Source organism: Poecilia mexicana, unplaced genomic scaffold, assembly GCF_051168715.1.
Source record: "Poecilia mexicana isolate PSO_F unplaced genomic scaffold, ASM5116871v1 scaffold_11, whole genome shotgun sequence".
NCBI lineage: Eukaryota > Metazoa > Chordata > Actinopteri > Cyprinodontiformes > Poeciliidae > Poecilia > Poecilia mexicana.
Window position 1 is genome coordinate 16805027 of NW_028263380.1, and position 25598 is coordinate 16830624.

Genomic DNA, 25598 nt, shown 5'->3' on the forward strand with positions numbered 1-25598 from the left:
CTCGAGTTGTCCGTCTTATAATTTCTGTCTTGTGGTGAGTTGACAGCAGTTCTGGTAATCCAGTTAAAGGAAACCGCTAGCATGACTCAAGCAGAATCAAAGATGCATAAAGAGTAAACTGGAGGCTCTGCTGCTGTTTAGCTGAGTCATATTTGCTCCTCAACCGCAAGCATTAATGAGTCCCACCTGGCAGCGATGATTGCATGTAAAACAGCTGAATATACAAGCAGAAACTACTTATTGAGCATGAGATTATGTCAAAAGTAAACCGATGAAGTGGTGGAAAATGCACGTTTAAAACACGGATTTAAAAACCCCAGGACTTCCAGAACATCTGAAGAGCATTTCAAACTAAATTCAAGTGCTGCTCTGGACTCGGCACATGATCTAAGCTGCAGCTTCAGTGTAATGACAGAGTCTGATTATAGGTTGGATGTTTAAAGGCTGCTGGAAAATGTAACTTTAGCCCTCATGCTTCTCTGAGCCATCGCTTTTCCTTCATGTTTAACTGTGTTTGGGCAAATTTAGTCAGCTGCAAGCAGATATTTGCATATGACTGTAATTTATTGTGGTTCAAATGATAAAACAAACTTCTTTAGATCTTTAATTTCTTCTGATAGCTTCAGTTTTCCAGACCATTGTTGTGCTTGGCTGCTTTTGAAAATAACTTATAAGTATGTAATACACATACTCATAATTGAGCCAGATTTCTGTATTCTGTATTATTTTTATTGGTCTAATATTATATTCTAACCGTAAATGTTGTTTACATTGGCAACAAACGGAAAAATAATCACAATTTACTGAAATAAAGGACTGAAAACACAATTCTGGGTGTAAGTTGAGTTACTGAAATGAAGGAAGTTTTTAATAATATAATTTATTAATTTAAACAATAAAAACTGAATAAAAAGCCATTTTGAATCATTTAACCTTTTTACAGCACTCACCTTCAATAATAGTTCATAATAAAAAGTATAAAGAAATAATATATGTATAAATTCAGATTTCTGAACCTCAAATAAGTATTTCATGAAGCTCACATCACATACATTTATTTTTTAAATTTCACGAATTAAAAAAAAAGGGGAAAAAACATCTATTATCAGATCTGGGATGACCAGCGGCTCCCTCTGCTGGACGGCGGCCAAACTACAACAATTTGGAACTACAACAGTAAGAAAAGGTCCAAAGGATTGAAATTCATCAACTGGAACTAATTTTAATCTAATAAATCATTAATGGACAATTAATCGTAAGTCACCTCATTGATTGCAAGCATAGCTCAGAGAACTATGGCCTCAGAGTAAAATAAAAAAAAATATAGCCAACAAAACCTCAAACTTTTTCAACTACACCTATAGGTCAAAGGTCTAGCAACAATCCAAACACCAATTTTTGCCCACAATCCATCTAAATAAAACTCATTCAGATCCACAAATATTAAATGAAGTTTACAAAAAACGGCTTTCAGTTTTGACAATGTTTGTGGCAGAAATTTGTTATAATTTTCAGATAACCACAATTTTATTTATACCACTAATATAGCTAGAAAAACCACATAGTTTCCACACTTTGACTAAAAGCAGAACCAGGACAACTTTCACCTCTTCATTATCCAGTAAATTACCTGAAAGTACATCAGTGTGTTCATCTTCTTGAAGACACAATGGAGGATTTCAGGAATAACCAGAAGGATTGTTACAAAAAAATATATAATCTAAACACAGATTTCTTTACTCTTTTATGACATCCTTACAACCTGATTTGTTAGTTCACACAAGTTTTAAGCAGAAAGTGTCTCTTTATGTTCTGTGAGGGAGAAATTCCTTGTATAAATGATGTTATTCTGCTGCCTGTAGAGTCAATCTGGGTCACTGTGACAGCTGGCCCAAGTCAGAAGCAAGACCTCTGATCTCTGGCTGCTCTTTGAGCTTTGACATTTCCTTCCCAGACTGTCACCTGGGTGTCAGATTCCTCAGGTGTGCAGAGCCAAGAGATGCTGCTGAATCACAGGACGGCCATCACAAAGCACCATTCACCGGCTGCACACCTTCCCCATCTTATTTTTCTTACTAGGCAACAAAAACATACAGGATGACTGCATAAATCTGAATGTAATTCATTCAAGTAGAAAGCTAAATGTTTAGCCGAAACAAATACACTCTGCACAGAGAAACAGGGTTCATGGAGGTTGTGTTATTTTTGATTTTCTGTTTTGTGGTTCTATAAACATCTTGTTGGGGTTTGTTCTTGTTTCTTGTGGTCTTTGCTTTCCCTGCTCCAGTACACTGAATGGGGCAACACATCTAAAACCAAAACCAACCCTCTGTTTGTGATACAAAATAAAGCTATGTGACTTTTATATAAAGTGAATGAAAGCAAATTGTTGATTCAGTCAAATATCTTGAATCTTAGAGACTTGGGTAATTTAAAAATGCTATTAGTTATGTTTAAAGCTATAGAGAGATTACTGCCAAAAGTTATTTGTCTTTACAAAGAACTGTGATAGAAATAGAGGGAAATTTGATTTCCAACGTAAAACTGCTTGTGCTATCTTAAAACAATTATGCATTTTGGTGCATGGAGTAAGAACTATGGAACAATTTGTATGAGGAGTTAATAGTAATGTTAATAGTTAGTATTGGTAATTTAATGCGTACGGCCATGAAAACGTAATTAAGAAAGGGACAGGTTTACACAAGGTTTTTTCTTCTTTCTGCTCCTTTTTCACTTGTTGGGAAGTAGAAAGAGAATGTTTGTGAATTAATAATGAAAATTGTTAAATCAAGTGAATAAAATAATTTATTTTAGTCAGATATATCTCTGCTGTTTTCTCTAATGTTTTCTGACAAACACACTCAGGTTCACTGCATTTATTCTATCAAGAAAGAAAATCAAGGTAGTGGTTAACATCAGTCCAGCAGCTTCTGCCCTTATACATTAAATAAAATATAATAAATAACCCTAAACAAGCTACAGAGGTGAATGCACAGCTAACAACAGTTAACAGGTAAAATTAAACACAGCTAAAGCACTACATATACATGAAACATGGCAAAATTACATACAAAACCATGTACATGAATGAATTTGTCTAAAATATATGTTAAAATGTAACACTTGTAAAGAAAACATAGAGCTGATCCTAAAACATATCACAGTTACAGAACGGCGACAGAAAAGGGGGGGCGGAGCTTTCAGTCACTGGTTGCTATGGTAACCACCAACGGTCAAGAGCGGCGTAACGTTCCTTCATAAAAGGAGAAATAACTTTTTTACGAAACACAAATGAATTTGAAGAATAGATAAACACATTTTGACAAACTTCACATCTGTAACATTGTTAAAATGAACCCCTATTACAAATGGACGTCACGCTTTTCAGATTTTCTTCTTTAGATCCATCTAAAAGTAATAGATCTAAAGTGATCCATCACTTTATCATCTTAGTCAATGATTAACTACATCGTGTTGGTTTATCAAAAATAAAATCCCAACAAGATATACTGAATATTGGGGTTATAGCGCGACAAAATGTGGACAAGTACAAGGAGGACTAACACTTTTGCGAGGCACACAATAACATCCATAAACCTTTCAGTACCACATAAGCTATGATAGACAGTTATGTACATTAAATCGGACACTGCTCACCTCTTTGACCTTTTTTTCAATTTCACTTGCCATCATGCTTGTCTCATTTCATATGTCATAAAGAATGTCCTCTCACGACTTTATAACCCTTGGCTTTCCATTTAGCCAAAAGGGATCTGTCATCTCTGGTCTATTGAGATTTAAAACGACTTTTAAACTGTATGGGTTTATGCTTTTTATTGAATAGTTTTTTTTTGTGTGTGTGTGTGTGTGTGTGTGTGTGTGTGTGTGTGTGTGTGTGTGTGTGTGTGTGTGTGTGTGTGTGTGTCTTATTTTTTGTGTTTCATCTCTGAACAGACTCCTATTTGTTCTGCGCAGGTGACTGATGCTGCATTATCAGTTTACCTGCAGCAGCAGTCGATGCTGACTCGACTTGTCCTGGTTCTGGTTCATCCTTTCTCTAATCTGACATACATCTTTGGATAACGTCCTGAACATTTCACTCTTCTGCATCAGTTTATGTGGATGCCCTTCCTCCCAGCGCCCACACCCCCTCCTGGCCGCCCTGCGTCACCTCCATCCCGGCTGCTGGATGGGGAGGGAGTGGGCAGTTCACGGTTTCATTTGTGGCGTCACTTTCTCCATCTCCCTCCTTTCTCCCCGAGCCTCCGAGCCTGTCGGTGCACGGCTGCAGCTCCAGCTTGTATCTATCTACCTGTGCAGAGCATCCAGCCGCTTCCCCCCCTGCCCGGACAGACGCACTGCAGCACGCAGAGAGGAGCTGACGGAACATACTTGTACCCAGCAGTCAGGCCGTCCTGCTCCAGCTGAAATGCTGCTGACACCAACCAGGTAGGCTTTTCATTCGCTTCATATCTTAATAAGTCGCCATTTGATTTCATGCCGTCTTTTTTTGCGCTTTGCGTTGTTACGGAGAGAAGTTCATTGCAGCTGCACCTAAGTGTGAGGTGCATTATTGTGCAAAAGTTTTAAGCCGTCCCATCATTTCTTTAAACTTTGCTTCAGTCCTAACAGGCTTTTAGTGTTTTAATGGAGATTTTAAAGTTTTTTCTTGGACTTTGGTTGCTTTGGCATTATATTTCTTCAGAGTCGATTACATTAAGTTCCAGTCCAAGAAATTAAGATTACCATGAGGGACTTGGTTAATTTAAAAATGCAATTAGTCGTGCTTAAAGCTAGAAAGAGATTATTGCCAATTAATTTACAAATGTTTTTTTTCATAAGATCAAGTGATAGAGTAACAGAGGTAAACCTGTGCGTGTGATTTTCTAAAATATTTGGAAATATGGATTTTTTAACTTCAGTTTTAACAATATTGACTAATCCAAGAAACATAAATAAAACAATTTAATTGTTTTAAACTTCTGGATAAAGAAAAACATGTAAAAAGTGAATTGGGACAGCCTTACATTTAGTTTTTTTGATATGAAAGTAGATGCCTGTACAATCTTAAAAAACTTTCATTGGCAATGTGCAAAGAAAAGATCTTTGCTCCCATTAAGGACATACAGAAGTTTGCTGAAGATAATCCTGGAATAGATAAATTAGTTTTATGCTGTATTATTAATGAAACCATATGCATAAATAGTAATATTGTTGTTTTGAGACCATTTTCAAATAATATAACGTAAGTCCACTCTCTCAAAGATCAATAAACTTTAATTTCTAATGAGCATTTAACTCTGGACCTGGAAGACATTTTAAATATCCAAAATAAATAAACAAAACAACCAAAACAACAACTAAATTGGATACTGAAGTCTTTGTAAACAATTGTCCTCAAAGAAAATAAGTTGTTGAGACCAAGGCACCAGATTTAAAACTTTTCTTATTCAGTCTTTAGCTGGACAAGACAGAAAAACAAGGAAAACAATCATGCATATGGAAATGATCAAGCTCGTCTTAATTTATCATGTGATTAGTTGATTTACTGAGACAGGCTTACATGAAGGTGGAGCATGAAGGTGGGCGTGTCATAGTCTGTGGATGCTTTGCTGTTGCATCGTCTGATTCATCATGATTTCAACCACACATTAGAGGATGTTGGAGAAAAATCTGAAGTCATGGGTCTGAAACTGGACCCTGCAACACAGCAGTGGCCCAAAACAAACCAGTAAATCCACCAAAGGCAAGCTAAAAATTAATAAACCCCATGGAGATGCTGTGCTCAAAAATCTCACAACTGAAAGTGAGCAGAATGGTGAACTTTCTTTCTTCTGATGTCAGAGACTGTCAGATGGCTACAAGAAGCGTATCACCTTTCCAGACATTTCGTAATCAAGAACTGAATATTTAATGAGGTGTCCCTATTTTGTCATATCACACTGCGGCCGACACAGTAGAGATAATCATCTTCCAGTTGTTCACCACTCTCTTCTTTGGGAACCACCATATTGGTACAAAATGTATATCAAACTAATCTATGTGTAATAGATTTAACTAAAGAAATCAGAACCTACTATGTCCTTGTGGCATCTACCAAATGAAATAAATTAAAGTTATTATGTTTAGACACAACACTTAAACATATCTTACACTGCCACAAACTGGCTCCACAGACATGACAAAATTAAAGATATTTATTAAATTAACAATAAAAATAAAGCACTGAACAATAGTGTAGCAACCAGTGCAGCAACATTTAATTGCATGTGTAAAATCCTCAAAACAAATGATGGAGAGAAAAACTTGCCTGAAACAAAGAGGAAGTGAGATTTTAAAAAGCTGAAACACAAATATCTGTCAATCAACGCTCTGCAGCCTTAATTTAAGAACAGATGTTGAAATACAAGAAAAGGACGTCACGTATACTGTCATATCTTTTTCCCATTTAAATTCAGATCACTTTATTCTACATTGCTCCAGTTCAGAACTTATACCGCCCCATGCTTCATGATCCAACCTGAATCAAAACCATCTAGTTTGGTGGTTTCGATACATCCAGACTCAATATGATCACCATCTACTGTGACAAGTTGGGTTAAGAAGACAGAAAGGAGGCAGATAATGAAATGCAAATGAAAACCCCAAAGAGAACTGATCACTGATGGCAGTAAGAGCATTCCCATTGGTTCTGTACAGAGAAGAGTGATTCAAAAAGCCTCGGGCTGGCAGGACTTTTAATGTGAAGGAAAAGCAAAGAGAGTACAAAAATGTAAGAATGGCAAGAGAATAGGAGAAAAGCGCAGGAACTTTATGTTCTTCAGCTGCCCTTAGCAGAAGAAGAAGTTCAAAATAATCCAGAGGCTTTAACCAGAAGAAAAGTTTTTAAGTCTAGTGTGGAAGGTCAGAGTGGTGTGGATAAGATTCATCTGAAAGTAGCCAGGTTCTGGATATTTAGAAAGCCAATACAAGCCATCCAAAAAATAAGAAGAAGAAATCTTGACTTATTGCCTGCAAAATATAAACAAATGAGGGGAAAATTATTATTTTTGCCCAGTTCTGTAGCTGTGGAAATTTGCATTAAACAGTTTCTAATCAGCATTTTTGTCTAGATAAAAGCAAAACATATATTGTATATTCATAGACCGCAGGTTTTTATGTACCCTGGAGATCCAGGATGCTGCTTTTAGTTTTGAGTGCTTTCCCTAAATGTTACCTGACTTTCTGCAGTTCACCTTGAGGCGCAGGTAAATTTAAGTAATGGACACACAGAGAGCCAGCGGTCACACTCAGTCATGTAGCCGCCTTTTAGTAACTTCTTTTTACATAATGCTTCAATGGATTCTGGAGTTTGAGAGGTAAAGACGTGAAGATTCAGACATAATGTTCTCTCTTTGCTTGTAATGGTGAATCAGCTTACAGTACTCATTTTTTATTAAACTACTTCAAAAAATGTCAAACAACTGCAAGTTTCAAAAGTGTTTCGTTGGGAAAATCCTCTAAATTTGACTTTGAACCTCAGTATGGGATTTAAAATGAGTCCCTGCTAGTTTTTAAAGGCATCAATCTGACCATCACTACCATCCCTTTTCTCATCCATCCATTTTTAGTTTTCTTCTTGTACCTTTGACAGAAAAACACACTGTAATCATCCTGTATTATCTAATGGTTTGTATTAGATAATACTTGGTAATGTTAACTGAACAGACCTATTTTTACAACTGGTTGCTTTAATCCCTTTAACTAAACTCTAGTTCGTTTGTCCAGAAAGTCAGGTTTGTTTGTGGAGGTGTGAATGCGCAATTGGACTCTGATGCGGACCAGAAAAGAAAACTATGGTCTGCCCAAAACCCAAGTTATCGGTTCGGTTGAAGTGAATGATGGTGCGGTTTGAATGTGAATGCAATCCGAACCACATGGCAGAGCATTGTGGGTAAATACAACCAAAGTAAATGCGGGGTCTGGTGTTTGTGGAGCCAGACCCCGCTCCACAAACGGGAGGGGGGTCTGGCTCCCGCTACTGGGAGAAACGGCTCAACGTTTTTCACCAGAGACAAAAGAAAAGTCCTACAACCGTTAAAATCTGACGCTACTCCGTTTTTGTTTACATTTTGTGAAGCAGGAAGTTGAGCTGGTCTTCTTCATTGGTTTTTGTGTCGTTTCCTTCAGTGGTTCGTGGAGCAGCGCCACCACAGGCAAGGAGGTGAACAGGTTTTTTTTTTATTAGTTTGGTTCATTTGACACAGTCCAGTGTGAAAGTGAACAACACCAGCTGAAAATGTAGCAAATGTTGCGATTTTGGTCCCCAGCTGAACCAAGTCTACTGGATTATCAGGTGTTCAAACACAGTAAAATTCACTCATGATGAACTTTTCTATTTTTAAAGTATTTTGCTTTCAAGAAGACAGGCTTTCTTGTAATGCTTTAAAGTGGTTGTAATCAATAGACATGCTGAAGCTTTTGTTGTTGTTTTTCTTATTTTCTATTCAGTCTTTTTTATGAAGCCTTTGAAAATTAAGAACACTGGCATACAGAGGACATAAGATACCTGATAGAGTTATAGTTCAGAGTTAGTTAGTGGTTTTACAAACAGAAAAACATTCCTCTCAAAATGACCAGGTACTGCAGTGAAAATAAGTGGAAACAGTTTGAGGCTTTTCCAGACCCACTGGATGGTGAATCATAGTGGGTGGCTTTCTGGCACAGAGATGTTGTGGGGAGACATCCTGGTGGTTTTTCTTGGAGATGTGCAAGCGGAAGAGGAAAAAAGACTGTATTATGGTGTCAAGTTAATACTCTAACTTCTCTCACAGATAATTAACTTCATTTAGAGACTATGGTCATTTCAGGCACGTCAAATGACATGTAATTTTCCAACCTTTTTAAGCTATCTTAAAACCCAAATCGTCCTACTGAATGTCTTATTTTACTCTAAAAACATCTCTGCCCAGTCTTTTGTGGAGACAGTTAGTTTGTTGGATACTTGGATGTTAAGAGTAATTGTTTTGCATGTAGTCGATAGAGCCTGCCATAATACACAAACATAAAACTTAGACTTAAACAGAAATCTGTCGTAATACCCAAAAACCAATGAAGTTGTCAAATTAATTGGTATGTTGATATATTAAAGATATATATTTTTAATCAGTTTAAGTTGTGCCGTTTTTATCTCCTTGTTTGGCACACAACTTTGCACAGCATTGCTGCAGACATTATCCCTTTCTCTCTGTTACATCAACATACCTGATGGCTGAGAATCAAAAGGGTGAAGCTTGAAAGTTTCTGGAGGAAAACCTTTGCGATTTTACTCAATAATTTGCAGGAAAAGTGTTGTTTGGATGCAATTTGCCTTTTAGGGAGTGAAAAAAGAAAGCTGGAAGATGTCTATCGGCCCTTATGCAAGCTGGTGATTCCTAGAAAACATATTAGCTTTTCAAACTTCATAAAACCCTTTAAGCCCGACTCCCTGATGCTTAAAAGGTTAATAAAGCTCCTTTACATAGAGCAGCAAATTGTTAAAGATGCTGGATGGCCATCTGTTTAAATATTGCTGCTAACACTATTCCGACTTTGCCTTCCTAACAGTATGACTTGACGCTAATGGTCGGCATAACAAAAGACGTTTATCAGCGATGAGAAAATGAAAACTACAACAAAGAAAGTGCAAAATTAACCACAAACCTCACCACTCCATTACTCCTCCACTTTGTTCAGGCCTAATGAAAAAATAAGTAACGTTAAAGAAAACGGTATACATGCTACAAATTTTAGTGTCAACAAACAAAGTTAATTCATGAGTTATAAACTTAGTTAAATTACTTGTTTGTTTTTAATAACTTTTAATTAATAAGTGGCTATTGAATTTCCTGCTGATTATTGGATGTTAACTAATAAAGACACAAAATGTATCATATTATTCCAGCTTTAATATTTTTTTATTTAAAGAACCTTCTGATTTAAAATAAACCTTGCAGTATTAATATCGAGTATTGAGTATCTTACCTAATGTCGGTATTGAATCTTAAATTTCAGGGTAATGTCAACATTATCAATGAGTATTAAAAGACTGGATGACAAATTATGAAGAGTTGTAGTGGCTTCTTTAATTTTTCTACACTGGTGTTAGCTAGTTCGATCTGTTTTCGTTAGCTTACGTAGCTAGCAGCTAATGGTTTACGAGCAGCTCTACTCTCATAGTGCTGATGAAACTTATATGTTGCCTTCCACTCCGTCACTGTCTAAATGGTGCCACACAAATGATTTTAAAGCAATGAAGTGGTATTGTTTATGTAGCCTAATCTTGCCCATGGCAATGTTAGCATAGTTGCTGCTAATGGTCAGCTAGCTGTTGTATCTTGTCTATCTTCATCTATGGCTGTTTCGTTTTTCTATCAAGTACCAAAGCTTCTTTTTAAACAAACAATTTAAAATTGGTTTGGGCTTTTTCAATACTTATGTTACTCTGTTTCATAGATCTTTTGGCAGGACATTTGTTTTTTTTGTCTGTGTTTGAATTTAGGGACTAAAACTACTAGGTTATTATAGCTGTTAACCTGTTAGCTTTTCCTATCACCCAGTTCTTTTTTCGGTAACCCAAGGGAAATAGCTGGAGTCAGTTTTAGTTTCCACAAGCCAAAGTCTAATTTATTTGTGACCACATATAAAGTTTTACAGCGCTGGGCCCTTTATGCGATGTGAACACCACAGATAGAGCAAAGTAGTTAGAGTATTAAATATTTATCTTCTTAAGATAATAGGCTGGACTCAGGCACACGGCCATATGCTAATGCTGTGGGCAGGCCAGCATCTGCACAAGTCAAGTCGTTGGAATGTGTGTGTTGCTTCTGGCATGTAGCTAATTGCAACAAAACTGATAGTAAAAGACCTTGAAGGCACAGCAGTGCTCTGTTGTCAGCTCTAAGAGCTGACAACAGATAATATAATCTTTTTGATTATATTAATCAAAACCAAAGTTCCCATGACATTCCATAAAGCTTACAAAGTGTTTTCCAGTTGACAACTGTGTGAATAAATCAGAATTTATATGAAACTCCATAAAGCTTGCAAAATGTAACCACACAAATCAGCTGGTAAATTGTTAATATTGTTTTACACACAGTGATTACAAATAAGTTAACTCTAACAATTAGAATAGAACATTTCAGAATAACAAATACATGCTGAAAATCTCTTATTTAAGTGATTGAAATGATAAATCAACAAAAAAATTAACATGTTGGAACTTTTTAAACAAATGCAAGAAGTTTATTTTAGATAACCTATAGTGTGTTTCTTACAACAAAAAACCCACAAAGTCAGCAGAAAAATGTGTTTTAGAGAGAATTCAGTTTTCTGTTTAAATCAACTTTTTGTGTGCGGGATGTTACATTAGGTTTTATTGGTGTTTTGCATGAGAATCTCTACTTTATCCTGCATGTAATTGTAGTTCAACCACACTAAAATAAAAAAATCTGGGGTAGATTGAGCGTACTCGTAGAGTAAGAAAGCTAGAGCGCCACATTTACACCTCGTAAAAGCTCAATTAGTGTGCTCTAGAGAAGACGTGTGTTGTTCCAGCTCAGCACTCCTCCGAGCTCGCTGCACATCCGTCAAACAGACGTGTTTGACCTGGCTGAATTGGGATCACGAGTCATTTTCTGGCTTGTTGCTTGGAACCGGGGACGAGGTCTCCCTGTATTGACAGTGATGTAAAACTCTGCAGAGACCACCCACGAGACGCAGGGGGAATTTATTTACAGTGCAACATTTGCAAAAATGGTGTAACCACGCTCCTTATGTTTCTTGATCTACTGAATATATTCTAAAGCAATCCTTAGGCTAACATATTTTCATGTTTCAATGACGAAAGCAGGGTTACTTTGTTGTGACTTTTTATTTGTCTAATTCAGTTAGATTTTATGAAATTTTAGTGTGTTTGCTAGCTTTTATTAGCTATTATTAGTTTAATATTGTTTAGTTTCAGTTTACTTTTTATTTGTTGTAGTAGTAGTTTTTGTTTTCTCATTTTTTTCATATTTAGGTGCAGAATTCAAAAGGATTAAAGTATTTTATTGTGATTATGCATACATTGATTGGGTAAGGAATATTTAATAGAAGGTATTGTTTTCAGAAAATGTATTGAATTATTGTTGGACAAGAAACAACAATTGGTTGGTGTTTTCTACCAACTTTTGCCGTCGCCATTTTGCCGGCTAGCATAAGTGTTAGCCCGCAACAGTTTACGTTCCTACACAAACGTAAACTGTTTGTGTGGGAGAGAAAAAAAAAAATCAATTTCACATCAGTTTAAAAAGCGAATAAATAGATTCATAAACACAAAAACGATGGATAATATTTCTATAATTTCTGTATGTTTTAGCTAATTTACAATACAGTCCTTGTTAGTTATAGGTTTTCCCCATTAATCACCGTTTTCATTTATTTCAGTTAACAAAAATGTTTTCTCAGTTTCAGTTTTTGCTAGTTTTAGTTAGCTATAATGACGTTAATAGTCTGGAGCTACTCTGTGTCGACAGGATAACACATTGGCTGCAGTTTGTAGACCCCTAAATGCAGTGGGTGGCATTGATTTCAGCTTGACTTTTCTTCAGTGTCGTTTAAACAAGAGGAGCTGCAAGCCTTCAGTGGCAAAGCGATATAAAGATGGCACAACACCCAGCAACCGCAATTATTCTCCTCACCCATCAACTCGATTCACAAACTGTCATTTGGGCCTAACAGTGTGAGCGTTTGAATCAGTGTCCGGGGTCTTAATGCTACTGTTTCTCTTCTACAAAGCCCAGTGTACAGCGATCCTAAGTGCTGAAAACTTCCCTTTCCAGCCATGAAAAGAGCGAGAAAAAGAAAAGAGAAACAGTGCGCGAGTGTGCCAGTGGCCTGTCCTTTAATTTTCCATGCAGCCTTTTGTGAGGGAGTTGGTATGAGGTGAAAGCACAGTGTGCAGCTGTCCCCTTGGCTCCATGCTTGCTCTTTTATGAGACGTTTTCTTGTCAAGAATACTAATAGTGATACCAGCCTTGTAGAGTCCAGCCAGCTGCCAGGAAAACAGACGGCAATTATACTGCCATAAGAGAAGGCCATTTCATTTGACAAAAGTCAATGAGGTCTATTTGTGCCGTCTCATTTCAAAGAAACTGTTTCACATAAATGCAGAAAGTCTAAATTTATTAAGCCTTTTGCAGTCCAGAGGTTATAACTTTATTAATATAACATGTACTCTTGGGTTTTGACTCCAACATCCACTTTTTAGTTTTGGACATTTTTAATCAGATAGGCCTGTCTGGGTACCCTTTTTATTTCCATTTTTTAAATAATACTTATTGTATTATAGCTTTACTAACATATTGGTTTGTTTTGTTGTTGCTCTGCCTCTGCAATAGTTTCTGTTAAAGGTGACTTTTATGCTTCCTTGATAAGGTTAGAATAGGTTTTTGGGCAATACACAAAACATCTTTATTATTATTATTATTTTTTTTTTTTTTGCAGAAAATTATTCTTAGGCTACATTCACACTGACCCAATTCCAATTTTTTGTCAAATCAGATTTTTTTTGGGCGTGGCCGTTCACATTTCTAAATATATGCGACTCCAGTGTGAACTGCAAACAACCTGAAAGTGTTCCGCATGTGCAGTAGAAGGCGCAATAACGTCACACACAGAGAGCGTGCTCAATGTTTGCGGAAGTAGACATGGATGCTAACGGTGGAGCATAGCTTACACATTTTGAAGTTATTGTCCGACAGGAACCAGCTCTTTAACAACTTAATCCTCCTTATCGTCCGCCATGGTTGATGTTTTTCTTCCCGCTTGCGCGTTTCAGGACACAGAGTAGTGACATTTGTCGAGTATCAATGACGTTCAGTTCGGATGAATGCGACCTGAACGTCAGGTCACATTTGAATCGGATACGTATCGGATATCCAAGTGGCCTGGGTCGCATTAAAAAAAAATTAAAAATCCAACCTGTGTTGTTCAGACTGTCATGAAAAGATTAGATACATGTCACATTAAGGCAAAGAAATCGGATAATGAGGTTTTAGTCTGCTCAGTTATGCCTATTTTAAGATCATTTCAGAATGAGCTGTTTTAGGGCGTCTTGTCACTTTAAATCCAAAACAGCAGCTTGGGTTGCTAGGTGACGGGCTGGACTTCCCAGGAGTTGCTAGGTAACAGGGTAACCCCTAACCCAAATGTGACTTGGCATTTTCTGTATACCAAAAACACTTAACTTATTTCCAAAAAAATATCTGGGTGTTTTTTTTAAAGCTTTTACCCTGTTTTTAGAATCAGTTTAGGCTCAAATCGAATTTTAAAAAATGAAATTTTCATTACAGATCCCCTTTATTATTAATAGGTGAAAAGCAATCTAGTAGTTAGGATTTATTTGCTGTTATGTCGGGTGGCAGACAAAATGCTCTGACCAGGTTTCAGTTTCTGTCACACCTATAGTGCATTTATCATTATTACCAGAATACTTCCATGATTTTAGTTTAAACTTTTGACGGCTGGATAAATGGTTGTATGGAGGGAGCATGTAACTATTAAAGGCATGAACTCACCAGAATGTATTTAGCGACCTTGGTAAGTCCTAAAGACTTTGAGGAAGTATATGTGGCAGCTAAAATATTCATTGATACTGCAAATGAACCCTCTGAGAGAAACTATGATCTCACTGGACTTAACTTCAAGGTTTGATTGCCTGCCAGGCCTTATTGAGTTGCTTGGGCAGGGAGAGCTGCTGGCAGAAGTGGAGCAAGAGTATTTAGACGTTTGGGCAGCTTTCACAAGATTTTTTAGGAGCGCTCAATTAATTATCAGACTTCATCCAAGAAACTAAAGTTTTCAAAGCTGAGAGAGTCGCCACAAGATCTAAACATCTCTGTCCCTGATTTTCAGAACCTGTCACTCCACATTGGGGGTTTATCTCGGTAAAGGAAGATTTCTAAGGATAAATCCACCGTAAGCTTAAAAAATTATCTCTGAACAGGTTTATATACACGGAGGACGATTAGGGTCAGTGATAATAATAAAGATTTCTCACTGAATTTTCTCAAAATTCTAATTTTAATATATTTCTGACTTTAATCTCAGAATTTTAACATTAATCTCTTAATTCAGACTTTTTTTCTCAGAACTTTGTCTTTAATCTCAGAACTTTGACTTTTTTCCTCATAATTCTGAATTTAATCTTAAAATTCTGACTTTTTTCAGAATTCCAACATTAATCTCAGAATTCTGATGTTTTTTCCTCAGAATTTTGAGGGCACTGTGATGTCATGGCACTGCTGTATCACATAGCTCAAAATAAAAATTCCTCAGTCACAGAAAAACTTGCATAGATACAACATGCTCTTCCAGAAAGTTCATTATTCTCCTCCATAAGTCTCACATTGGTCACTGAACCTGATTCCTCCCAGGTGCTCATTTCCTTTAAAGTCAGAAGTCTTTTGTTTTGTTTTTTTTTTGGTCTGGTTTGTTAAGGAAATAAATAAGTCTTACCTAAGGTGAAACACTGAGTCAATCAAGAATGAATCAAAATGCATTTTGATTATTATTTTATCAAGAAATTAAGCAAAGATTATAGCAATGACTCCACTGGCTAGTCCAGTGAAGTGAAGAAAAGATAAAAGTACATCGCTTTTAATAAATACCAGCCCTCTTAAAATGATTGAAGCAAAAGGGAGTATCCCACCAGTTTCAGTTTACTTCACAACTCTGGTATTTACACCTGCACACTGTGACCCTGCATGGTTCACACCCAGTTCAAAAGCACCTTTTATTATGTGTTTCCAGCGAGCTGCCTCTAACATGAAGGGTGCCTTATAGATAAAATTGATTGATTGATTTGATTGATTGAAATAAAACAAAGTTTGACATAACAGGTGACCCATAATCATCTTCTTTATACATGTGACTTTTGGTTGAATATGAAAGACCTAAGCTAGTCTAAAGATAGATTAGGTAAAGAAATAGTGCAGAAGCACTGTCTTTCCACAATTCAGGAACATTTCCAGTTGTTCCAGAGGTTGTATGAGGTCACTGCAGACATCCCGTCATGGCTGCTGGGTTAATAACAGACCCGGCCTGGTGATGGAGGGCTGGACAGATGCCTCCCGGCTGAAACGCTGTGTCATTAGCTCACAGAGGTGATAAATAGCTTGAGGTCAGAGGCCTGCGGCACCGATTTTCCTTTGAAAATCAGAAAAATCTGCCGTATGGTTGGGCTTTTAGTTGCTTTCGTGGCTCCTGTAATTTACAAAAGCCCCCACAGTTTGTTCAAATCACATGGACTCTTTCCTTGAAACCAGCTGGTTAAAACTAACCAGGTTTACTTGGATTCATGTGCTATTCAGGTGGAAAATGTTGTATAAAACCAACAAAAAACATTCACAGATTTCAGTAGATATAAGCACACAGATTTATATCGTCTTTGTTTAATAACTAAAGCACTACTTTAATCTATATTCTCTGTCTATATATACTCTACTATAGTCTATAAATAATTTTTAAACATAAATTTAAGATTAAAAAAATTTAACGTTAACAAAATAAATCAAAAGCAGAATAAATCTGAAAAAGCAATTATATCAGATAGATCTCCAGTTGATCTTGTCAAGGAATGAAGTCAATTAATAACAATAATAGTTAAATGAACAGCAGGATATAACGTAAAACCACAAAATGAATAGTATTTTACATGCATGTGCAGGTATTTATGAATAGATCAATTTGAGATCAATGGAGCATAAGGTAACACTTTATTTGAAGGGGGTTGAATAAGACTGACATGACACTGTCATAAACATGTCATAAACACCTGTCATGAACATGAATAAGTCTTCATGAATATTTATGACTGTTGTCATAAAGCGTCATTCGGTAAATTATGACACTTTTAATACAAAGTTGACATTATTCAAAATGTCTTTGTTATGACAACTTGACATTAACCAGGAAATCATTACTGTTTAAACTTTACCTTTAATAACATAAAGTTACCTAATTTTTAAAGTGCAATCAGTAATACTTTTATAACAAATTTATAACAGTAATGATTTCCTGGTTAATGTCAAGTTGTCATAACAAAGACATTTTGAATAATGTCAACTTTGTATTAAAAGTGTCATAATTTACCGAATGACGGTTTATGACAACAGTCATAAATATTCATGAAGGCTTATTCATGTTCATGACAGGTGTTTATGACAGTGTCATGTCAGTCTTATTCAACCCCCTTCAAATAAAGTGTTACCGAGCATAATTAGCTGAACCAACAATATGCATGCTTTCCAGCATCAAAAATCTATTTTCTTTGTTATTCTCCAGTAGATTTAGAAGAATATTTTTCATCTTAAATGCGAAATGTTTCTATTTATTGTTCTAAAGTTGTTATTCTTTCAGGAAATGTCATATCTTTGAGTCTGTATTCTAAATTAATGGACAGTTAATCACAATGTCGATGATTAATTGTTTCAGCTCTTTTATTGTGGTAATTTGGAGTGATTATTGTTTTATCTTTACAGATATGTCCAGATCCTTCCAGTCATCTGTGCAGTTTCCCATCTCACCCTGGCCTTCCCCATCCAAACGCCATCAGCTCATGGTGAGTCCACATTTCCCGCCTTACAAAATAATTAAAAACCCTGTGAACTTTCACATTATGTGATATTAGCTGCTTCATTATGCAGTTGGTTGCAGTGAATATTAAGAGGTATAAGAGGAAAGCAGGATTGAATATCAATACATGTTACCGTTTTCAGAATGTTAGAGGAAAGCCTTATTTTATTTAAGCTTTTTTACACTAATTTTTGTACAATCACATTAAGTCACATCACAATAGTATTCGCTTTACATACAGTGCAAGCAACAATATGGTGCTATTGAGTTGCTACGTCCAGGCTAAGAAAATAAATAATTATATTACCAGAATGAAGTCAAGTAATACAATAATATAGTTGTAATAATATGCAAATAAAGTCGGAATATGGCAGGAATAGTTATAATATTACCAGAATAAAGTCATATTATGAGAACTCCAACAAGAAAAAGCAATTTTATAGCTGAAATAAAATGAAGAATGTGGAGAATGTTGTAAAGCTACTTTAGTATTTATCTTATAAATAATTAATCTGTTTACACATTAGCATCAGATTATTGATAGTAGCAAGCTGTATCCTGTTATAATTTGATGCTGATGTGTTTACTACAACTTTGTAATATTATGACTTTATTCTCATAACATTATACTTTTATTCTTGTGTTACTATTACGATTTTATCCTCATATTACTATGAGTTTATTGTCTAACTATTATGACTTTATTCTCATATTATTAAGATTTTATCCTAGAAATATTGTCTTTATTTTCATAACACTACAACTTTATTCTCATATCACTATAACTTTATCCTCAAAATATTATGACTTTATTCTTATACTTTTATGACTTTACTCTCTTGGATTTTGTTGACTTTATTATGTTTTTTGTTAGGGATAGACACACATTAGCGTAGACAAACTGAATAAAACAACAGTCCCGTGGTGCTTGTAGTGTAACTAATTTGTCCCTTTTCTTGTATTATTTTCCCCTCCATATTATTTTTGGCATAAAAGTCAATAAATTTTTGGGGGGGAAGTTTTCAGAGTTGTTTTGTCCTTTTTTCTCTTGCTTCCATCAGATGACGTGCGGCAGCTGAAGCTGGACATCCCCCATTCAGGTCCAATTCTTGTCCCTCTGGGCAGCTCCATCTCCATCCCTTGCTTTGTGTCTCTGTCGTCCTCCTCTTCCTCGTCCCCGTCTGTCGTCCCCCGGGTGAAGTGGACAGTTGTGTCCGGTGGGATTGAGACACAGATCTTAGTAGCGCGGAGTTCAAGGGTGAAGATCAACGAAGCGTACCGCGACCGTGTGGCGCTGCTGAACTACACGTCCTCCCCTGAAGATGTGTCTCTGTGGTTAGGCGACCTGCGCCACAGCGACTCCGGTCACTATCGCTGCGAGGTGCAGCAGGGACTGGAGGACGCCAGCAAAGTCGTACAAGTCAAAGTCAAAGGTAGCATCAGCATGTTGAGGCTTATTCCATATTTTTTTCTGTGCAACACTTTCCTCCAGTGTATTGTAAGCCTGGCGGGTCACCAGGCCTAACTCAGGCCCCCACCAGGCTAAGCATTGCTTATTTATTTAAGTCTTTTCAAAATGTTTGCATTTTTTAAGACTTTATAGTTGGTGTTCAGGTGTTAAACTTCCAATCTTTCAATAACACATGATTATTGGGTATTTTTTAACTCAAAAACATGACGGGCTGCTGGATGAATGACTGCAGAGTGCCCAAATACCAGGCGTAGCAACTTTTCTGGGGGAAACTTTGTGGAAATTTTTAATGATATTTGATCATTCTGTATCCAGAGTTGGGTAGTAAATAGTTCCATTTACTCAATTACATTTAATTGAGAGAAAATGTACTTTTAGGAGTATTTTTACTACGCTGTACTTTTTATTTTTACTTCAGTAATTTTATTATGAAGTATCACTACTCTTATTTGAGTAAAATTTCTGGATTCTCTACACACTGAATGAAAAACAAACATGTTTTAACCAAAAATTAAAGTTTTTCTTAAAGTTTCATAAGTTTTTTATTGAGAGAAACTAAAAAAAAAATTTTGCCTGATTTTGTTATTTTTTGTTACTTATATGAATTGTTGTTATTTTCGTACTCAAAATACAAAAATTTCCACTTAACTTTACCTTTGGTCCCTTTAATCATTTTAAAATATAAAATGATTAATAATTTGATCACTTACTCAGTACTTGAGTATACTTTTTACCAAATACTTTAAGAGTACTCTCTTAGATCCTCTAAGAGTATCTGAGAGAGTACAAAAAATCTAAGAGTAAAAAAAAAATTGGATAGCTACTTTTTGCTTTTACTTGAATAAAAATATGTAGTTCTATTGTTACTTGAGTACAATTTCTGTGTATTCTTCCCAGCTCTGTATGTGTCAGAGCTGTAAAATATTTGATTTTATCATGTTAATAATTGCACAACCTGACTGTCCAGTGTATTTCTGAATGTGTAAATATGTTGTGATGTTTTTAGGTGTGGTGTTCCACTATCGAGATGCTTTGGGTCGGTACTCCTTCTCCTTCCAGCAGGCCCAGAGGGCTTGTGAAGGCATCGGTGCTCAGGTCGCCACACCCGACCAGCTGCTTGCAGCTTATTTTGATGGATATGAGCAATGCGACGCAGGTTGGCTGGCGGACCAATCTGTCAGGTAGTTTTTCACTCTTTAAAAAATGCACATCTTTGTCCTTCTATTTGGGTTTCTACTGCTTCTAAAATCAACCCAGGCATCTTTTGGCAATCAGTTAATGCTTTTTGGTGTCTGGAAAATGCTTCAAAACCCTCCCGATTCACATTCAATGGGCACCGCTACCTAGCAACCCCAGCACGTTTGGTCAGCTGGTTTTACAGCTGTACGTGCTGTAAAATGGCTGCTGGAAAAGTGTCTTGTTGTTGACTTACCATCCAGAAACCACTTGCTGCATTCATTTGGTTGTGCAGGAGGCTCTGCTTCTGCTTTTCAAAGATGCACGGTTGCATAATTGTGTCTTTTTTCAGCCTTTTTCACGTACAAGTGTAAACGTTGAGTTGGAGGGCGTGGCCAGCAGCAGATTATCTGGATTTAAAGTGATAAGAAACCTTACAGCAGCTCATTCTGGAGGAAAATACAGACTAAAATCTCATTGGAAAATTACTTTGTGTAAAAAAAATATATAATGAACATGTTTTGCAGCCCTAGCCTGTTTAAGGAAGCATAATATCTTTGAACTTTTATTATATTTCATGCTGAAATTACACAAAATCCACAAATTACTTCTGCAATCCCTTGATATATTTATGAATGTAGGATTTGTTGTTTATTTTGTCAAACCTGCATTAATTTCTCAGTTGCTCAGAGGTCAGTTTAATTTTAGAAAGCATTTTTCTTCACTGACGCAGGTATCCAATCCAAGTGCCCCGTGAAGGTTGCTATGGAGACATGGACGGACAGCCAGGAGTGAGGAACTATGGGACGATGGATCCAGATGATCTCTTTGACGTCTATTGCTACATAGAGCAAATTCATGGTACGAATTATAATATTGTAAAACTAGATGTGGTGTACACAGAAACAGTTCAAATCAGATGTTTAGATAAACTTTCTAAAAAGTACACAAACCTTTTTTCTCACTGTCTGTTGCAATCTTTTGATGTACGGTTGACATGAATTTCCTCACACTTTCAGAAGGTCTTTTTAAAATTTACACCTAGATTTAGAAGTTTAGAGACTGTGGACAATTTCACTGGTGTTCCCGAATCTTCTGGTTCATAACACCATGAGATGGAGTCAGACCAAAAAGCAGACAGAAGACTAAAAGTCTCAAAATAAAGGATATTTCATAAGATAACTTTAGAATGACATCAGGGAAACAACAAGAGAGCATAAATTATCAAGAAACATGAGAGAAACAACAGAAACGAGGCTTGGAAGCAGGTGGATCTGACAAGGAGTAAGCAAAACGGACAGGCTTATAAATGTTTGGGGAGGTGATTAGTGGAATCAGGATCAGAGTGATTAGGAGCTAAGAGAGTTATAGGATAAGTCTAATGAGCTAAGAAAAACAGATCATTGACCCACAAGGAAGACAGAGGTATAGGCCAAAAACAGAAGATTACCTTAAAATACGAGACTCAGACCACAGAACTAAGATAAAACCGAACTCAGAATTTATGGGATCATGACACTACTATTTTTTTTACTTCAGAAATGTCTGCTCTTTGGTATTTTTCATAGATTTAATTAAGGAAATATGAACACAATGTTTTCTTCAGACACATCCCATTTAATACTCAATTTTTGTGAAAATGTAGGCTATGTAACTACACCAGGGTTTCCCCCAGTGTATCATAAGCCTGGCGGGCCACCAGGCTTTACTTTTGCCCCCACCAGGCTAAGCATTGCTTATTTATTTAAGTCTGTTTAAAATGTTTTCATAGTTGGTTTTCAGGTATTAATCTTTCAATAATGCATGATTATCAAGTGATATTTTCTAATTTCATGTCAACTTTAAAAATTTTTAACTGAAAAACACGACGGGCTGCTGGATAAATGACTGCTCTGCCACCCAACCACCAGGCTCAGCAAGTTTTCTGGGGGAAACCTTGAACACAATAGTGGTTTAGGAGACTGTTTAAGTCTGAATAATTCACATTTTAAAGCTATGTTTAACTAATGTAAGAACATAATCTGAAAATTACCATGTGCAATGGGCTGAACATTTACAAAAAAAACAACAAAAGGCACGAAAACTGAATCTATGATCAACCGAGAGGTGGTGAATCTCTTGATTTCTCTAACAAGATTTTGCTCGATTTTAGTCCTGATTTTAAGTAGTTGACTTGCAGATATTGTTCTTGATAGTTTTTATAGATCAGAACCTTCTTCTTCTCTCCTCCACCAATCTTATTTGTTTAAGCACACTATTCTTAAAAATGACATGAAATAAAATCTATAACCTCGACCTGTTCCGTACAAGTAATCAAAACCAATGTTTTGTGTTTTTAGGAAAGGTCTTCTATGACCCCGTCCCACAGCAGTTGTCATTTGACGAAGCCCAGTCATATTGCGGAGCTGCGGGAGCACAACTGGCTACAACCGCACAGCTGTACTCGGCGTGGAGCGAAGGGTTGGACCGCTGCAGTCCAGGCTGGCTGTCTGACGGCAGCGTGCGCTACCCCATCGTAATCCCAAGAGAGCGCTGTGGTGGCCCACAAGCAGGCGTCAAAACACTCTACCGCTTCAGCAACCAGACCGGTTTCCCAGAGCCGTCTGCCCTGCATGATGTCTATTGTTTCAAAGGTGGGTGTCTTTAAATATTACAAAGTGGTTCTTTACAGTGTGACTAACCTCCCTTGAGCTGTTACTATCACCACTGTGGAAACCGAAGATTGTTGTCAGCAGGTTTATTGACATACAAAAGAGTGAAACTGACGCCATCTCGGACAACTCTGCAAATCATGTGTAATTTTTATAACAAAACGACTCATTTTACAGTCAAATAATGCATCTAGCATAAAAACAATGTTACAAAATTATTTATATAGTACATATCGGCAATGCAACCTTAAATGAAAGATATATGCAGTAATTTCCTCCAGCAGGACATCATGAAGTGACGACTGACACCATAACTGTTTTGCTTGACTGCAAGGAAAAGTTTTGGTCCAGATTTAAAAAAATTAAATTCCAATACCTGAAAAGTGATGGTGTATTACGACCATTGTAGATAGAAACAAAAAAGAAAGAGTAAATATTTTCCAAAACACTGAGATTTTGAGATTAATCTGAGACAGATAAATTTTCAAATAAGCAAATTTGCACAGAAACATAAAGATATAACCCTAAACAACCCATTTAGTAAGTTAAGATTTTTGGGGGAGTTGGTTACACTGTAATATTCTTGTTTGTTGTTGTTTCTACACTGAAAGCAAACTTTTAATTTCTTATCTGTCCTCAGCAGGACACGGAGAAACTTTTACTGAGTCTCCAGTGGATCATCTGATCACAGAAGCTGAAAACTTACAAGAAAATGTTGTTATTCTAATGGAACGAGAACAAGAAATTCATCTTAATCAACTGGAGAAGCAAGTGGAACGAGAAGCACAAAGCGAACTGGAGTCTTTACCTCTGTTGCCCGAGTCTTTAACTACAGAAGATCCACTCGATAGAAACCAAACGGTCACCTCAGATAGAGCAGAATCTTTCCCCACTGCAGCTTACGCTTCGGGCTTCGTTAAAACACTAAATGAAAGCACAGAAAAACGTTACGACTCCCAGCATCTTACAGAGCCAGCTGTCAGCACAATCAGCACAACGAACACCTTTGATTCAACACAAAGCACAACGATTCCTCCTGGTGATTACAACGGGACAGACTTACACCGGAACCTGAGCTTCACCTTTCACACATCGGAGTTTGATAGAAGCACATACAAACCGCAGACGGAGAACCAGACAGCATCAGACACAAACTCTACTGAGTCTCTACAATCAACTGAACAGACAATCCAGTACCAAGAAATTCACGAGACCAGTTTGGACAAATCTCACACCAATTACAGCGAAACCAAGAACAACCGTACAGACGTAGATGTAGAGGAAGCGTTTTGGGAGGGGACAACTTTGGCGGCTGGTCCGTTGCTTCAGGTAAAGTTGGAAGATGCAACTACAGAGGATCCTGTACAGATGGACACGACTCAGGCGTCCCAAGATAAAGGATCTCCAGCCACACAAGAAACTCCAACTACTAAACTAACCAGTGAGGCCTACTCAATATGGACTCCCAGTGATGGATCCGGAGATATTTTCCAAGGTAGGGAAACTACTTTCATAAAATAAGTGCATTACATAGGCCGATCACCTGAAAATGTGTCATTGTATAATTAAATGATGATAATGTTTAGAATCAGAACATATTACCTCTAAATGTTAATGTTCAATGTATTTCATAAACCACATTAGATATTTGGATTAAGGCAGATTTTTCAAGAGGTTGGTATTTTCTATCTAAATTAAAAACACTACAGATATCACTGCAAAAACATAAAATCTTACCAATGATTTTTGTGAAATATGTGAAAATGTGAAATAAGACAAAACTAACTTACAAGTAATTTCTCGGCAAGATAAGTCAATAATGCTTTAATATTGATGAAAAAGTACCAGTTTTAACATGACAGATTATTTCACTTATAACAAGACATTTTTCCCATTTTACAAGTTGAATAAAATGCCAATGACTCAAGTACTTTTTCATCAATATTATCAATTATTTACTTAAAACAAGCTCCTATATTTCGCTCAAGAGTTATTTGTAAGTTAGTTTTGTCTTATTTCAGGTCAATTTATGTGCATTAGAAACTAGACCAAAAATACTTTTTGGGTTTTTGCAGTGTTGTTTGTGGAAATGTAATATTTCTTGTTTTTTGATAGACAGGTACTTGTCATTTTCTTCTTTACGTCATACAGATTTTTTCAAACAAGTTTCCTCCAGTATCTAAAACAAAAATTTATATTCAGAATTGAATTTTTTTCAATTGATTTGTTTATTTATTTATTCACTTCTTGTTTATTTATTTACAGGAAATGGTGTAATTATTGGTTTATATTTCATGTTTAGCCACTTTAAATAATTTTCTGAACAATATCCAACAAAGATCAAGATGCTTAATGTAAAAATATATGCACACAAATTGTATTTTACTTTGGATTTTTGTGCCAGGTGTTAAGTTATGAGAAGCTTTTCTGATTTATTTCTGGTATTTTTACATGACTTGAGCTGAAAATATTTTTAGTGGTCTGTGTTTAAAAAATTTATTTTGCAAGACTAAACTGCTTGGGCAAAATGTGCTTGAAATGTAGGTGCATTTGTTTAAGGTTAAATGAGAGCTAGAAAACTAGGTGCAAAGTTGAAATTATGACAATGTGTAAATCAATTTAAACTTTTACAAAAACAATTTTATTGAAGACTTTTATCCAGA

At 36.3% G+C, this 25598-nt stretch overlaps 1 protein-coding gene across 1 annotated transcript in view; it reads left to right on the forward strand.

The window, feature by feature from the left end:
* The first annotated feature begins 4219 nt into the window (after nucleotides 1-4219).
* LOC106916873 (neurocan core protein-like) overlaps nucleotides 4220-25598 on the forward strand; it is a 30690-nt gene continuing 9311 nt past the window's right edge. Inside the window, exons 1-7 of the mRNA XM_014985470.2 lie at nucleotides 4220-4449; nucleotides 17544-17623; nucleotides 18699-19070; nucleotides 20115-20289; nucleotides 21018-21145; nucleotides 22624-22917; nucleotides 23579-24430. Coding sequence (XP_014840956.2) covers nucleotides 4430-4449; nucleotides 17544-17623; nucleotides 18699-19070; nucleotides 20115-20289; nucleotides 21018-21145; nucleotides 22624-22917; nucleotides 23579-24430 — 1921 coding nt within the window. The 5' untranslated portion in view covers nucleotides 4220-4429. The remainder of the gene's footprint in view (nucleotides 4450-17543; nucleotides 17624-18698; nucleotides 19071-20114; nucleotides 20290-21017; nucleotides 21146-22623; nucleotides 22918-23578; nucleotides 24431-25598) is intronic.